This window comes from Schistocerca piceifrons, chromosome 5 (assembly GCF_021461385.2).
Source record: "Schistocerca piceifrons isolate TAMUIC-IGC-003096 chromosome 5, iqSchPice1.1, whole genome shotgun sequence".
In the NCBI taxonomy this organism is placed as follows: Eukaryota; Metazoa; Arthropoda; class Insecta; order Orthoptera; family Acrididae; genus Schistocerca; species Schistocerca piceifrons.
Genome location: NC_060142.1, coordinates 485,437,129 through 485,453,931, shown reverse-complemented (window position 1 = coordinate 485,453,931; position 16,803 = coordinate 485,437,129). Strand labels below are relative to the sequence as shown.

The following is a 16,803-nucleotide window of genomic DNA, read 5'->3' as shown; positions in this document are numbered from 1 at the left end:
CTGCAAGGCACGACTGATGATAATCACGTGGTGACATCGAAATTTATCAGGGTGGAAGCAGGCAATATGCATGTGCATGAAGACAGTGGCAGTTGGAAGAAAGCGAAGTCCCTAATGTCACCTGCTGGGAATCGCAGAAAGGTCTTCCACGCATTCGCTGTGGGCAATGACTGTGCTTTAGGATGCTTCTGTAGTTAAAAGCTGAATTAAATCTCAGTAGTGCATTGCATTCAGTTATGAATTGGAAAGTCTTGTTTTCCATGTTTTGATTTAATGGCAGAGAAAGTGGAGAGCAAAGTCATCATGCCGTTGTGGGTCCTGTGGTGCAAGCCGCTGTACATATGGATCTTGTATGGATACCATCTGAGAATGGTTCGAAGCACCCTCCATACAGTGGATCATGGGATGTTAAACTGTCGTGACACAGCACACGTACTGCCTGACGATCGGGAATTGCGTGCAGCATTGTCTGCCATAGCAACAACGATTTCATCAATCGCTTGTGGTGCAATTGGTCGTCACTCTCTCCCTGGAGCGACGCCTCCAGTTGAGTCGAACTTCTTCATCATGCTGCGCGCAGCAGGTGGAGAAAGAGGACCCTTCCGTAATCCTTTCATCTGGCGATATTCTCGAAGTGCAGCTGAAGCATTACTGTTGTTCTGATAATAGAGTTTCACCAATAACGCCCTACTCCTTTTTTTCCAAACTCATTGGTGACATGTCAACAAGTGCATTATGACTGGTCCGGTGTGTGAGACAATGAATCATGATGACTATTCACAGCACCTGGTGGCCGTAGTTGAAACTGGATGGTGACACTGTGGCGCATCGAAATCATGAACCTCACACTCTGGACATAACACTACCAAGTTTAGTACTTCTACAGTAATTAGGTTCTGTGTTATAACGTGTAAAATAGGGGAAGTTTAGTTATAACCACCTGGTACTTCCATGAATTTTGAAGTAACTAAGGAACGACGGAAAACGAAAAAAAAACTCTAGTTTTAGTTTTCCACCCCCTTGGATGGAGTTTAGAAGTAATAGAGTTCCGCTGTAATTTCAGTGTTAAGTAAACAAATTAATACTATAACATTTTAGAAATTTTGATGTTATTATTATTAAAATCCTATGAACCTGTGGCTTGTTATAAGTGGGTTGGTGGCAAATTGTGTAAGGTGCTACAAACCGATTTCGACAAACATGGACGAGTTATAGAGGCTGTCTTGAAGAACAAACTGTGGATAGGAACCCATGTCCAGAAACGTCATCCACCAACGCCACAGAGGTTCGAAGTTATAGGGCCTGGCGCCCGTCGCTAGGCTACCACTTCAGCAGCAAATGTGACATTGTACATTGGTGGGCTGTAGGCAGAACGTCTCGCAATGTCGTTATTCAGTGATCGTCACTGACTGCCACGATCACCAGTGGAGAAGATGCAGATAGGTGTTGTGTAGACAGGCATTGTCTCCTATGAATGCGATGCTGTTTCCTTATTGAATGACAATTTCAGACACAGGTTTCAATCTGAAGTTTATTTTTCTCCTGTATACCGAAAGACTGGCCGTGGTGGCCGAGCGGTTCTAGGCGCTTCAGTCCGGAACCAAGCGGATGCTACGGTCGCAGGTTCGAATCCTGCCTCGGGCATGGATGTGTGTGATGTCCTTAGGTTTAAGTAGTTCTAAGTCTAGGGGACTGATGACCTCCGATGTTAAGTCCCATAGTGCCTAGAGCCATTTGAACCATTAGAGATTTTAGAGGGATCCAGGAGAAGCCACGCAACAGAGCATCACATTCATAGCAGACAAGGTCTTTCTACGCAGCAGCCTACGCCGTCTTCCCCACTGACGCTCGTGGTAATCAGTCAGCATCACCGAATCAACATTGCGAGACGTTCCGCCTACGGCCCGTCAGCATAAAAAGTCACGTCTGCTGCTGAAGTGGTGGCCTAGTGACAGACGGCGACGCCTACAACTTCGACGCTCTGTAGCGCTCGTTGGATGACATTTCTGAACGCGGGTTCCTGTCCTCAAAGTGTTCCTCGCGAGACCCTCTGCTGTCCCTCGAAGTTTGTCGGTATCGTTTTGTAACACACTTTATGTAAGGCGCAGGGGAGGGGGCAGAGGGTAACGATCTGGGACCTCTTCGACATCCGGAACCTGGATCCGCGCCTTGTGTTTAGAGAAAAATATCGCTAATGAAAAAATATTGACACCGATGTCAGTGCAGCAGTGGATTACAGATTGCGTAAATTACAGGGTTGTTAGAGATGTGAGAAATCGTTGCTATTACAGTTCTTAAACCAAATGCACGGCACAAGTACTTCTGAAATTTTTGGTCGATGCCTTTCATTTCTTATATTTTTGTGAATTGCAATTTCTTGAACTAACGCTAAAGCTATGTGTCAAGCATTGACATAAACAAATTATACACTAGGCCCATTCCATAGGTCATGGCAACTATGGCATATCTTGCGATAACGCGACAGCATGAGAATTCCACAATGGAAATGGAAATGAGCGTCCGGCGTGATTGGCCGGGAGGCCCCTGACGGGGCAGGTCCGGCCGCCTTGGTATGGGTCTTATTACATTCGACGTCATATTGGGCGACCTGCGCGCCGGATGGGGGTGAAATGAAGATGAAGACAACACCCAGTCCCTGAGCGGAGAAAATCCCCGACCCGGGAATCGAACCCGGGCCTCTTAGGATGGCAGTCCGTCACGCTGGCAGTTCAGCTTTCGGAGCGAACAGAATTCCACGATGAGACACGGTAAGGCAGTGTCTATCTGAATACCAAGATAAAATAGGGTTTAATCGAGGAGGTCATGGCAAAGAGTGAAATGAAACACATACACAGTGTAAATTTATTGTCAACAAGTACAAATGGAACAAAAATGAATCTAAATCAACTACTAACCATCGAAATAGTCTCCCAGTGTACCAACACAGCGTTGTCAACGGTGGGAAAGTCGCTGAATGCTATTGGCATTGCCATCAGTGTGCGCTACTTGTCACCGAAACGCTGCGAGGATATCCTCCATGTTCGCCTCCCATGCTGAGATTGAGGTTTGGTGGGTAAGGTGAGTGGGGGAGGATTTCCCACCCTTACTGCCGTACACAATTGTTGATGACGCCTGCAGTGTGGGGGCTGTAGCACTGTGATGGAGTATGACTGTATTATCCAGCAGTGCCGGACATTTTCGCTGAAGTGTATGTCGCAGATGGTACAGCAGAAAGTTGCAGCAATATTGAGTATTTACGGTGTGATACTCTAGGATACAGTGGCTGTCATATCTCCGAATGAGCATGACCTTCTTGGCTGATACTGTCGCACCTTGTGACCTCGTGGTGAACCTGAATGACGCTATTCAGCTGACTGGGTCTTCAATTCTGGTTTATATGCTCCTGCCCAGATTAATGCGATGGAGCATGTTATTCCCATCCTATTTAAGTCGCTCCAGGTAGATACGGACGGTCTCGTATCGCGTCCACTTCTCCACCTCTGGTAACTGATGTGGTAGCCATTTTGAACACTTCTTGAGCAGCTTCAAGTCCTTCCATAAAATGCAGCACACTGAGATGCTTTTAATAATTTCCACAACGAAATTCTGTCTCGAAATCTGGCAGAAAAGCCAAAGAGATTCTGGTCATACATAAAGCACACCAGTGGCAAGACGCAATCAATACCTTCACTGCGCGATAACAACGGTGAAGTCACTGATGACAATGCCACTAAAGCAGAGTTATTAAATGCGGTTTTCCGATACTTCTTCACCAAAGAAGACGAAGTAAATATTCCTGAATTCCAATCAAGAACAACTGCCAAGATGAGAAACATAGAAGTAGATATCCTCGGTGTAACAAAGCAGCTTAAATCACTTAATAAAGGCAAGGCCTCCGGTGCAGATTGTATACTAGTCAGGTTCCTCTCAGAGTATGCTGATAAAATAGCTCCATATTTAGCAATTATATATACAACCACTCTCTCACAGAAAGATACGTACCTAAAGACTGGAAAATTGCTCAAGTCACACTAATACCCAAAAAGGGAAGTAGGAGTAATCCGCAGAATTACAGGCCTATATCACTAACGTCGATTTGCAGTAGGGTTTTAGAACATATACTGTATTCGAACATTATGAAGTACCTCGAAGAAAACGATTTATTGACATATAGTCAACACGGATTCAGAAAATATCGTTCTTGTGAAACACAACTAGCTCTTTATACTCATGAAGTAATGAGTGCTATCAACAGGGAATGTCACATTGATTCCATATTTTTACATTTCCAGAAGGTTTTCGACACCGTTCCTCACCAGCGTCTTCTAATCAAACTGCGTGCCTACAGACTATCGCCTCAGTTGTGGGACTGGATTCGTGATTTCCTGTCAGAAGGGTCACAGTTCGTAGTAATAGATGGAAAGTCATCGACTAAAACAGAAGTAATATCCGGCGTTCCCCAAGAAAGTGTTATAGGTCCTCTATTGTTCCTGATCTACATTAACGACATAGGAGACAATCTGAGTAGCCGTCTTAGATTGTTTGCAGATGATGCTGTCATTTACCGTCTTGTAAAGTCATCAGATGATCCAAACGACTTGCAAAATGATTTAGATAAGATATCTGTATGGTGCAAAAAGTGGCAATTGACCCTGAATAAAGAAAAGTGCGAAGTTATTCACATGGGTACTAAAAGAAATCAGCTAAGTTTCGATTACGCGATAAGTCACACAAATCTGAGGGCTGTAAATTCAACTAAATACTTAGGGATTACAATTACAAATAACCTAAATTGGAACGCTGACATAGATAATATTGTGGGTAGAGCAAACCAAAGATCGCGATTCATTGTCAGAACACTTGGTGCAACAGGTCTACCAAAGAGACTGCTAACACTACGCCTGTCCGTCCTGTTCTGGAGTGCTGCTGTGCGGTGTGGGATCCGCATCAGGCGGGGCTGACGGATGACATCGAAAAAGTACAAAGAAGGGCAGCTTGTTTTGTATTATCGCGAAATAGGGGAGATAGTGTCACAGACATGATACGTGAATTGGAGTGGCAATCATTAAAACAAAGGAGTTTTTCGTTGCGACGGGATCTTCTCTCGAAATTTCAATCACCAGTTTTCTCCTCCGATTGCGAAAACATTCTGTTGGCACCCACCTACATAGGGAGAAATAATCATCAACATAAAATAAGAGAAATCAGGGCTCGCACGGAAAAATTTAAGTGCTCGTTTCTCCCGCGTGCCGTTCTAGAGTGGTTCATTGAACCCTCTGCCAGCCACCTTATTGTGAATAGCAGACTAATCACGTAGATGTAGATGTTACTCTCGACATACACGTCCATGTCATTGATTCCCGCACAGTCCAGCGTCGGTCCACTGTTAAACATTGTTCAGTAACAGCCACGGACGGGTCAGACAGGACAGACTTGGGCCGCTCACTTTGCGATGAGTCTGTCGTTTCTGGGCGTCCACTTTGGAAGGCCTCCACCCAACTTTCTTGTTGAGTAGAGCAATGCCCTGCCACCCACAGCTGCTCGTAGCTCCACATGACATTGAGCCGCATTTCTGCAGAAAGATATACACTTTTGACATATATTCACTTTTCCACTCCGCTCACATATTGTAGGACGGCCAGGCTTACACTAAATGCTTCACACTCTGGTACCGAGTAATCCTACATGCGGTTACAATTTGTCGCTTGATTTCAGAACTGTTTGCTGAGGGCTTTTGAACTATTTACTGCGATTACGGTGGTACCACATGTTCGCACGATGTACCATAGTAGCCAAGACTTATGGAAAATACCTTCGAATTTTTGCTATATTAATTGTTATATAATTAAATGTTATTATTTTAACTCTAGGGAATTGTGGCATGTTAAAAGTGTGTGTCGGATGACAAGTTCTATTGCGGGAGGGGGACAGTAACAACAGCTAGGACCCCCCTCCCCCAGAGCTGAACACCAGATCTGCAGCTGATTTAAACCATGCTATAACGGTCATGGAGGACGCTGCGAAAATGTTCCTCAGACCATGACGGAGGTCCCGCCCCCTGTATTCTACCTTGGGGTTAAGCGCCGACAAGGCTCCCCGACGTGCGTTAACGACCTCGGCAACAGAGGCCGGTCGTGTAGCAGGCGTCGACGAGTGTCCGTGGCGGCGGGGGCGGTCTTTGTTCTCCGGAGGGCTGATCCTGCCTTCTCGAGTGGTGCTCTGCGTCCCTCTGATGTTCAGAGGGAAAGACCTCCTGACTTCAGCCGTTGCTTCAGAGTTATATCCGTCTATCTGCACGGGCCGAGATGTTCCAGACGGGTCAAGCATATTCACCTCTCGTTAGTTCTTGATTGGTTAAACGTTGACGAAGAAGTGAAGATGCTCTGTAATGGGCAAGTTGCTTCAATCCCTCCAGTTTCCGCAGAAGAAAATTCATAGTCCAGGCCTTTAGTTTACTCTTTTTGCAAATTTCCTGCCCATGTTATCTGAAAATCCTCGATATTATGTCCTATTATTTTCTTTTATGCGAACGAACCTATATTTGACTGCGCAAAGTACTCCGAAACGATGTGTTTGACCTTCTTTCGTACCCATATCTCTTCCATCCCTTTGCTATAAGCTCAGTTTCTTGCATCAAACCAAGCTGCTCTGGAAGTCGTCTTCGGGTTTTCTTCCTGATCAACTTTCCATTGTTTAAGTTTACAACAAATATATTTCCTGTTCAGAATATTTCTACGTGTGATTATTTACAATTTTATACTATCTTTTTTACATTCCCTACCTCCTTTCATGGTCCATGTTTGCATGCAGTCCAACGATTTGTCTCTAAGTTTATGGGGATGTAAATTTGTAAAGTATGTTTTCTAATATCACTGTGGATGTTCGTGTAGTGTCTGCTCTCTCGGTTCCTTCTTCGCCTGAGCTGATCACCTAACCATTACGTTCTCACGATTTTTTAAATAATTCACCGTTCTTTTTTGTCAATATTTTCAACATTTATTTTCCTTTTTCCTAGTAACACTACTGGCCATTAAAATTGCTACACCAAGAAGAAATGCAGATAATAAACGGGTATTCATTGGGCAAATATATTATACTAGGACTGACATGTGGTTACATTTTCACGCAATTTGGGTACATAGATCCTGAGAAATCAGTACCCAGAACAACCACCTCTGGCCGTAATAACGGCCTTGATACGCCTGGGCATTGAGTCAAACAGAGCTTGGATGGCGTGTACAGGTACAGCTGCCCATGCAGCTTCAACACGGTATCACGGTTCATCAAGAGTAGCGACTGGCGTATTGTGACGAGCCAGTTGCTCGGCCACTATTAGCCACACGTTTTCAGTTGGTGAGAGATCTGGAGAATGTGCCGGCCAGGGCAGCAGTCGAACATTTTCTGTATCCAGAAAGGCCCGTGCAGGACCTGCAATATGCGGTGGTGCATTAACCTGCTGAAATGTAGGGTCTCGCAGGGATCGAATGAAGGGTCGTAACACATCTAAAATGTAACGTCCACTGTTCAACGTGCCGTCAATACGAACAAGAGGTGACCGAGACGTGTAACCAATGGCATCCCATACCATCACGCCGGGTGATACGCCAGTATGGCGATGACGAGTACACGCATCCAATGTGCGTTCACCGCGATGTCGCCAAACACGGATGCAACCATCATGATGCTGTAAACAGAACCTGGATTCATCCGAAAACATGACGTTTTGCCATTCGTGCACCCAGGTTCGACGTTGAGTACACCGTCGCAGGCGCTCCTGTCTGTGATGCAGCGTCAAGGGAAACCGCAGCCACGGTCTCCGAGCTGATAGTCAATGCTGCTGCACGATCCGTTACAGCAATGCAGATAAGATGCCTGTCATCTCGTGTGCTAGTGATACCAGGCCGTTGGGAACCAGCGCGGTTTTCCGTATTACTCTCCTGAACCCACCGATTCCATATTCTGCTAACAGCCATTGGATCTCGACCAACGCGAGCAGCAATGTCGCGATACGATAAACCGCAATCGGGATAGGCTACAATCGCACCTTTATCAAAGTCGGAAACCTGATGGTACGCATTTCTCCTCCTTACACGAGGCATCACAACAACGTTTCACCAGGCAACGCCGGTCAACTGCTGTTTGTGTATGAGAAATCGGTTGGAAACTTTCCTCATGTCAGCACGTTGCAGGTGTCGCCACCGGCGCCAACGTTGTGTGAATGCTCTGAAAAGCTAATCATTTGTATATCACAGCATCTTCTTCGTGTCGGTTATATTTCGCGTCTGTAGTGCGTCATCTTCGTGGTGTAGCAATTTTAATGGCCAGTAGTGTATTTCTATCATTAGAGGAAACTCAAACTTATGGATTTTTACTCAATTCTTTCTAGGCAGGTACATGTTGCAGTAGCTTGACATTATTTCAAAAACTCTAATCAAGTATATTTCTGGTTTTTCTAAATGAGTGCCATTATAATAAAATGGAGAGTAGACGTATATCACCGCCGACTGGATGTTGGCAAAAACGAAACTCTCTAACTGAAGCAGATTATGCTTTAGCGTAGTGATGCACCTGCACCCCACGTCGAATTCACCGCTATGGAACACTGTCTCTGCTGGAGATGTGAAGTTCAGAAAATTAACCGCAACAAGGTGATAGTCCTGTTCGAATGTCTGCTTTATGCCACAGTAGCAGCACTGGGATTACGTCTGTCAGCCTCACATTATACGAGTTTCGAAGTCGAGTTTATAAAGTTTTAGATGTTGATGTAGTGATATGAGTTTTTATCTCTAAAGCCAACCACAATTCCGAAACTGTTGCCGGTGCAAAGTTTTGTGCACGAACTGACCTCTCAGATATGTCCCGAAAATTTTTGATAGGATTCATGTCTGGCGATCTGTGTGGCCAAATCATTCGCTACAACTGTCCAGAATATTCTTAAAAGCAATCACAAACAATTGTTGCTCGGTGACAGAGGGAATTGTTATCTATGAAAATTCCATTGTTTTTGGAAACTTGTGGTCTCCAAGTACATAATGATTTCTAGTCAATAATCGGTTCAGTTGGACCAGAGAACCGAGTTCATTCCATGTAAACACAGCCCACGTCATTATGAAGTCACTACTAGCCTGCACAGTGCCTTGTTGACAACTTGGGTCCATTGCTTCGTGTGGTCTGCGTCACACGCCGAAATAATTTCTGACTTATTTCTGATTATATCACAGGCTCATGGTTCGCATAAACCTCCAATAATTTGGTGTTAACCGAAGTCGGACGCAGAGTGCAGGATAGTGACAACATAACGAGAACTTAAAGGAATCGGATATCCCCGTGATACGGCGAAAGAGGAGACTGCCGAGGAATGTTAATCGAAAGTTACAAAAGAGTGGAAGCCATCCTTGGCTATCTGCATGTTAGGTATAAGCGAGTGAAAGTAGGTAGCTATCGTGTTTCACTTCAGAAACATTAGTGATATCGGCTTCGAAAAGTAACGGGCCTCGTTTCCCGTTATAATGCATGCGCTGAGACTACGGTCATCTCTATGAACAGTTGCTGTTAGTGTAAGGTGTTGCTGTAAGACGTAAGTTATTTATGTCAATAAAATAAACAACTGAAGCTTCCTGGCACTTTAAAACTGTGTGCGGGACTGGGACACGAACCCAGAAGCATGCCTTTCGCGGGATGCAATCTTACCAACTGAGCTATCCATATACACTCCTGGAAATTGAAATAAGAACACCGTGAATTCATTGTCCCAGGAAGGGGAAACTTTATTGACACATTCCTGGGGTCAGATACATCACATGATCACACTGACAGAACCACAGGCACATAGACACGGGCAACAGAGCATGCACAATGTCGGCACTAGCACAGTGTATATCCACCTTTCGCAGCAATGCAGGCTGCTATTCTCCCATGGAGACGATCGTAGAGATGCTGGATGTAGTCCTGTGGAACGGCTTGCCATGCCATTTCCACCTGGCGCCTCAGTTGGACCAGCGTTCGTGCTGGACGTGCAGACCGCGTGAGACGACGCTTCATCCAGTCCCAAACATGCTCAATGGGGGACAGATCCGGAGATCTTGCTGGCCAGGGTAGTTGACTTACACCTTCTAGAGCACGTTGGGTGGCACGGGATACATGCGGACGTGCATTGTCCTGTTGGAACAGCAAGTTCCCTTGCCGGTCTAGGAATGGTAGAACGATGGGTTCGATGACGGTTTGGATGTACCGTGCACTATTCAGTGTCCCCTCGACGATCACCAGTGGTGTACGGCCAGTGTAGGAGATCGCTCCCCACACCATGATGCCGGGTGTTGGCCCTGTGTGCCTCGGTCGTATGCAGTCCTGATTGTGGCGCTCACCTGCACGGCGCCAAACACGCATACGACCATCATTGGCACCAAGGCAGAAGCGACTCTCATCGCTGAAGACGACACGTCTCCATTCGTCCCTCCATTCACGCCTGTCGCGACACCACTGGAGGCGGGCTGCACGATGTTGGGGCGTGAGCGGAAGACGGCCTAACGGTGTGCGGGACCGTAGCCCAGCTTCATGGAGACGGTTGCGAATGGTCCTCGCCGATACCCCAGGAGCAACAGTGTCCCTAATTTGCTGGGAAGTGGCGGTGCGGTCCCCTACGGCACTGCGTAGGATCCTACGGTCTTGGCGTGCATCCGTGCGTCGCTGCGGTCCGGTCCCAGGTCGACGGGCACGTGCACCTTCCGCCGACCACTGGCGACAACATCGATGTACTGTGGAGACCTTACGCCCCACGTGTTGAGCAATTCGGCGGTACGTCCACCCGGCCTCCCGCATGCCCACTATACGCCCTCGCTCAAAGTCCGTCAACTGCACATACGGTTCACGTCCACGCTGTCGCGGCATGCTACCAGTGTTAAAGACTGCGATGGAGCTCCGTATGCCACGGCAAACTGGCTGACACTGACGGCGGCGGTGCACAAATGCTGCGCAGCTAGCACCATTCGACGGCCAACACCGCGGTTCCTGGTGTGTCCGCTGTGCCGTGCGTGTGATCATTGCTTGTACAGCCCTCTCGCAGAGTCCGGAGCAAGTATGGTGGGTCTGACACACCGGTGTCAATGTGTTCTTTTTTCCAGTTCCAGGAGTGTGTAACGGACGACCCATCCTCACAACTTGCCTTCCGCGAGTATTTATCTCCGAACAGCTAAGCCATTTCTCCGCAATTTCCTTTCATCCAGAAGAGATAATCCCGTCAAGGAATGGAGCTTTTGTAAAGGTATGAGCCGGCCGAAGTGGCCGTGCGGTTAAAGGCGCTGCAGTCTGGAACCGCAAGACCGCTACGGTCGCAGGTTCGAATCCTGCCTCGGGCATGGATTTTTGTGATGTCATTAGGTTAGTTAGGTTTAACTAGTTCTAAGTTCTAGGGGACTAATGACCTCAGCAGTTGAGTCCCATAGTGCTCAGAGCCATTTGAACCATTTGTAAAGGTATGCAGGTAGGATGTAGGGCTGTGAGGGCCTGATAGCCCAGTCGGTAAGAGCACTGCTCGCGAAAGGAAAGATTCCGGAATAGTCACGGTTTGGCACATAGTTTAAATCTACCAGGAAATACGAAACAGCGCACACTCCGCTGGAGAGAATGAAAAGGTAAATATTCATTTCCGACCATTAGTTCCATAGCTCGAAGTATTCAGTTTAAGTTCCTCTGCCATCTGTTCGAGCGTGAGAGTCTATTTCTCTTCTGTTCCAGTCTCTAAAAGCATTCGGATAAAACGGGCACTTAAAAACAATATCGCATTCGGAGGAGAAATTTCAGCAAAGGTCTCGCCGCGACGAAAAACGGCATAATGACCGCCACCTCAACTCTCGTATCATATCCGTGACACTCTCTCCCTTATTTCGTGATAATACAAAACGAGCTGCCCTTCCTTGAACTTCTTCGACGTCCTCCGTTAATCCTATCTTGTAAGGGTCCCATATTGCACAGCTATACTCTAGCAGGGGACGAACAAGCATTTTGTTGGTAGTCTATCCAATGGATTTATTGCGTCTTTGAAGTGTTCTGTCAATAAAACACGCTCTTTAGTTCGGCTTCCGCACAACATTATCTACGTGATCGTTCCAATGTAAGTTGTTCCCAATTGTGATCCCTATCTATTTAGTTGAAATGACAGCCTTTAGATCTGTGTGTCTTATCTTGAACCGGAATTTAAACGAATTCCTTTTAGGACTCATGCAGATGACATCGCACTTTTCGTTATTTAGGGTTGATTGCCACTTTTCGCATCGTACAGGTAGTTTGTGTAAATCATATTGCAGTTGGTTTTAATCTTCTGAAGCCTTTACTGGACGGTAAATGACAGTGTCATCTGCAGACAAACTAAAATCTTTGCTCAAATTGTATCCTAGATAGTTTACGTAGGTCAGGAATATCAGAGGGCATGAAACACTTTTTTGGGGGATACCAGATATCACTTCTGTTTCGGTAGATGTCAACGGCTGTACCGAAGTGCGTACGCCGGTTCCCGGTACATCACCAAAGTTAAGCACCGTTGGGCGTCACCAGTACTACGATAGGAGACCATCCGCGTACGCCATGTGCTGTTGACAATTGATGGGGAGATGGTGTAAAATCGTTGATACCAGTCTTTGCACCAATGTCCTGGATCAAATTCCAAACCTCACTGCAGTGTCTCATGAAGTACATGCATTCCTTGCACGTGTTTTGGCCAAGTATTACGCACATTTATGCGATCAGGAATGCTCAGTAGCAGCGAGGCTACACGTACATCTGACAATTATGCGTCAGCAAGGAGTATTAATGATAAAATCATAGGAGGCTATGTTGTGCAACCTTAGTAGGAACAAGATCCGACTATTCGAGAGTAGGATCTTACAATCTGAGACAGTGTTACGAGACAAACTTCCGTCACAATGTCCGCTAACGTGACGTCAGATCTACCCAGCAACAGCGATCTGAAAGCCATTGGCTGAAACTTTGTGTATATATATATATATATATATATATATATATATATATACTACTGGCCATTAAAATTGCTACACCAATAAGAAATGGAGATGATAAACGGGTATTCATTGGATAAATATATTATACTAAAACGGACATTTGATTACATTTTCACGCAATTTGGGTTCATAGATCCTGAGAAATCAATACCCAGAAGAACAAACTCTGGCCGTAATAACGGCCTTGATACGACTGGGCATTGAGTCAGAGGTTGGATGACGTGTACAGGTACAGCTGCCCATGCAGCTTCAACACGATACCACAGTTCATCAAGAGTAGTGACTGGCGTGTTGTGACGAACCAGTTGCTCGGCCACCATTGACCAGACGTTTTCGATTGGTGAGAGGTCTGGAAATATGCTGCCCAGGGCAGCAGTCGAACATTTACTGTACCCAGAAAGGCCCGTACAGGACCTGCAACATGCGGTCGTGCATTATCCTGCTGAAATGTGTGGTTTCGCAGGGATTGAATGAAAGGTAGAGCCACGGGTCTTAACACATCTGAAATGTAACGTCCACTGTTCAAAGTGCCGTCAATGCGAACAAGAGGTGACCGGGACGTGTACCCAATGGCACCCCATACCATCACACCGGGTGATACGCCAATACACGCTTCCAATGTGCGTTCACCGCGATGTCGCCAAACACGGATGCAACCATCATGATGCTGCAAACAGAACCTGGATTCATCCGAAAACATGACGTTTTGCCATTCGTGCACCCAGGATCGTCGTTGAGAACACCATCGCAGGCGCTCCCGTCTGTGATGCAGCGTCAAGGGTAACCGCAGCTATGGTCTCCGAGCTGATAGTCCATGGTGCTGCAAACGTCGTCGAACTGTTCGTGCACATGGTTGTTGTCTTGCAAACATCCCCATCTGTTGACTCAGGAATCGAGACGTGGCTGCACGATCCGTTACAGCCATGCGGATAAGATGCCTGTCATCTCGACTGCTAGTAATACGAGGCCGTTGGCATCCAGCATGGCGTTCCCTATTACCCTCCTGAACCCACCGATTCCATATTCTGCTAACAGTCATTGGATCACGACCAACGCGAGCATCAATGTCACGATACGATAAACCACAATCGTGATAGGCTACAATCCGACTTTTATCAAAGTCGGAAACGTAATGGTACGCGTTTCTCCTCCTTACGCGAGGCATTACAACAACGTTTCATCAGGCAACGCCGGTCAACTGCTGTTTGTGTATGAGAAATCGGTTGGAAACTTTCCTCATGTCAGCACGTTGCAGGTGTCGCCACCGGCACCAACCTGGTGTGAAGGCTCTGAAAAGCTAATCATTTGTATATCACAGCATCTTCTTCGTGTCGGTTAAATTTCGCGTCTGTAGCACGTCATCTTCGTGGTGTGGCAATTTTAATGGCCAGTAGTGTATATCACGAGTATGGAAAGTGAGAAATGTGTTAATGTGTTGTAAAGGGTTGAATAACGGCGTAACGAAAAGCCGCCATATTGGAAATTCTGTGAAGTGTGTTTCAAAGTATTTTTTATTCAAACGAGTATAGTACAAAACATTGTTCACATTTAACAACTGGCATCCCGACCCACCCCACTTCAGCAGGATCACAGTCTACATGGAACCTGGCGCCTGAGCTCTACTACTGTGCGACGACGGACTACCGCAGCAGCAAGACACCAGGTTAGTCACACAGCGACCAGAGAAGTACTTCCTTTTCGCTACAATGCCACAGAGAGCGTTGTAAAGTGAGGGTATGTGACACAGTTGGTGGTGAACCGTCTGTCGGATGGGGACTTTAAGCTCGGCGGCCCCTTTGGTGCTATCCGAGAGCAGTACGCTATGTGGCGGCACAGGGTTTCACTCTGTCCCTTCTCTCACCATCCCTAACTCCCCAGCACGAACATGACACTATACCATACACACATACATTACAGTCACCAACTCTTAACAGATACGCAGACAGCTCACATACTCTGCGAAAGAAAGGTGCCAGCGGGAACGAAAGATAGCGAAAACCTTTCCATTAGTCAGCTGATCTCGCCCTTTGGCGTCTCGTACCATGCCATAGGACTTAATCTTACTTTTTTTACTCGATGACTTTCCGTCAGTTGCTAAAAACTGTGACCTTTCCGACAGGAAATCGCAAATCCAGTCGCACAAGAAAGATGATACTCCATAGGTACTCAGTGCATAGCTTTCACCTTTAGCATGTGGGGGAGCCAACAGGTTGGGTGGAAAAAAGAGAGCCGCGCCGCTGCTTACTCGGAGTCCTTCTTCTGGTTCTCGGGGATCTCGGCCTCGTAGGATGGCATGTAGAACTGCGGGGCGCGCTTGCCGCCCACGATGGAGAGCCGCTCCTCGGGCGTCGACTGGAAGTGGCGCTCGTCGACGCGGCCGTTCTGGTCCTCGGCCTTCACGTACAGCACGTACTCCATGTCCAGCTGGAAGGCGTCCGTGCCGCGCGTGCGCACCACGCCCGACCGCTCGTCCACCTCGAAGCGGCCGCCGGCTGCAACACAAGGGCACAAGACAACTGCAGTGCCTGATCCGATACTTGCGGCGATACAAGCTAGATCTCTCTGCACCTCCTCCATTTCAGCCATTCGACTATGGAACAAACTGCCCTGTAACCTGCATATGATCCAAAATCACCCTGCATTCAATAGGAGATTAACTTCTTATATGCTGTCATCGGTGCAATTTCCCTCTCGCATATCCCTTCATTTTGTCCAACGGTTAACCAGTATCTCCGTCTCACTATAAACTTACCCATTCTTTTCCCCATTCTTACCTGTTTCTGTTTTCTTCCTTTCGTGTTATCTGCTAATATTATCCCGTTATTTCTCACTCTTCGTTTGATCATCCAACTTCCTTTCCAAATTTCTTTCCTTCTGTACTGGTACCACACATTTCTGTTAGATGCCATAACTCACACTCGACAAGAATTTAATGAAGGAAATGCTTAACACAATGTGAATGACACTGATATTTCGTTTATTCATTACTATATACATAATCATTATTGTTACTATTATTACACTGAAGCGCCAAATACAGACATATGTAAACATTTAGAATGCGACGCTGCGGTCGGCAACAAGTATATAAGACAACAAGTGTCTGGCGCAGTTGTTAGATCGGTTACTGCTGCTACAAGGGCAGGCGGCCGTTGTGGCCGAGCGGTTCTAGGTGCTTCAGTCCGGAACCGTGCTACTGCTACGGCCGCAGGTTCGAATCCTGACTCGGGCATGGATGTGTGTGATGTCCTTAGGTTAGTTAGGTTTAAGTAGTTCTAAGACTAGGGGACTGATGACCTCAGATGTTAAGTCCCATAGTGCTCAGAACCATTTGAACCATACAATGGCAGGTTATCAAGATTTAAGTGAGTTTCAACGTGGTGTCATAGTCGACGCATGAACGATGGCACACAGCATCTCCGATGTAGCGATGAAGTAGGGATTTTCCTGTACGACCATTTTACGAGTGTACCGTGAGTATCAGGAATCCGGTAAAACATCAAATCTTTGACAACGCTGCGGCCGGAAAAAGATCCTGCGAGGACGCGACCAACGACCACTGAAGAGAATCGTTCAATGTGGCAGAAGTGCACCACTTCCTCAAATTGCTCCAGATTCCAATGCTGGGCCATCAACAAGTGTCAGTGAGCGAACCATTCAACGAAACATCATCGATATGGGCTTTCGGAGCCGAAGCCCCACTCATGTACCCTTGATGACTGCACGACACAAAGCCTTACGCCTAATCTGGGCCCGTCAACACCGACAATGGACTGTTGATAACTGGAAA

General features: G+C 46.6%; 1 protein-coding gene across 1 annotated transcript in view; it reads right to left on the bottom strand.

Annotated features, from left to right (window-relative positions):
• LOC124799095 (neural-cadherin-like) overlaps positions 1–16,803 on the bottom strand; it is a 1,093,765-nt gene that overhangs the window by 624,302 nt on the left and 452,660 nt on the right. The window contains exon 4 of the mRNA XM_047262634.1: positions 15,259–15,505. Within this exon, the coding sequence (XP_047118590.1) occupies positions 15,259–15,505 (247 nt within the window). The remainder of the gene's footprint in view (positions 1–15,258; positions 15,506–16,803) is intronic.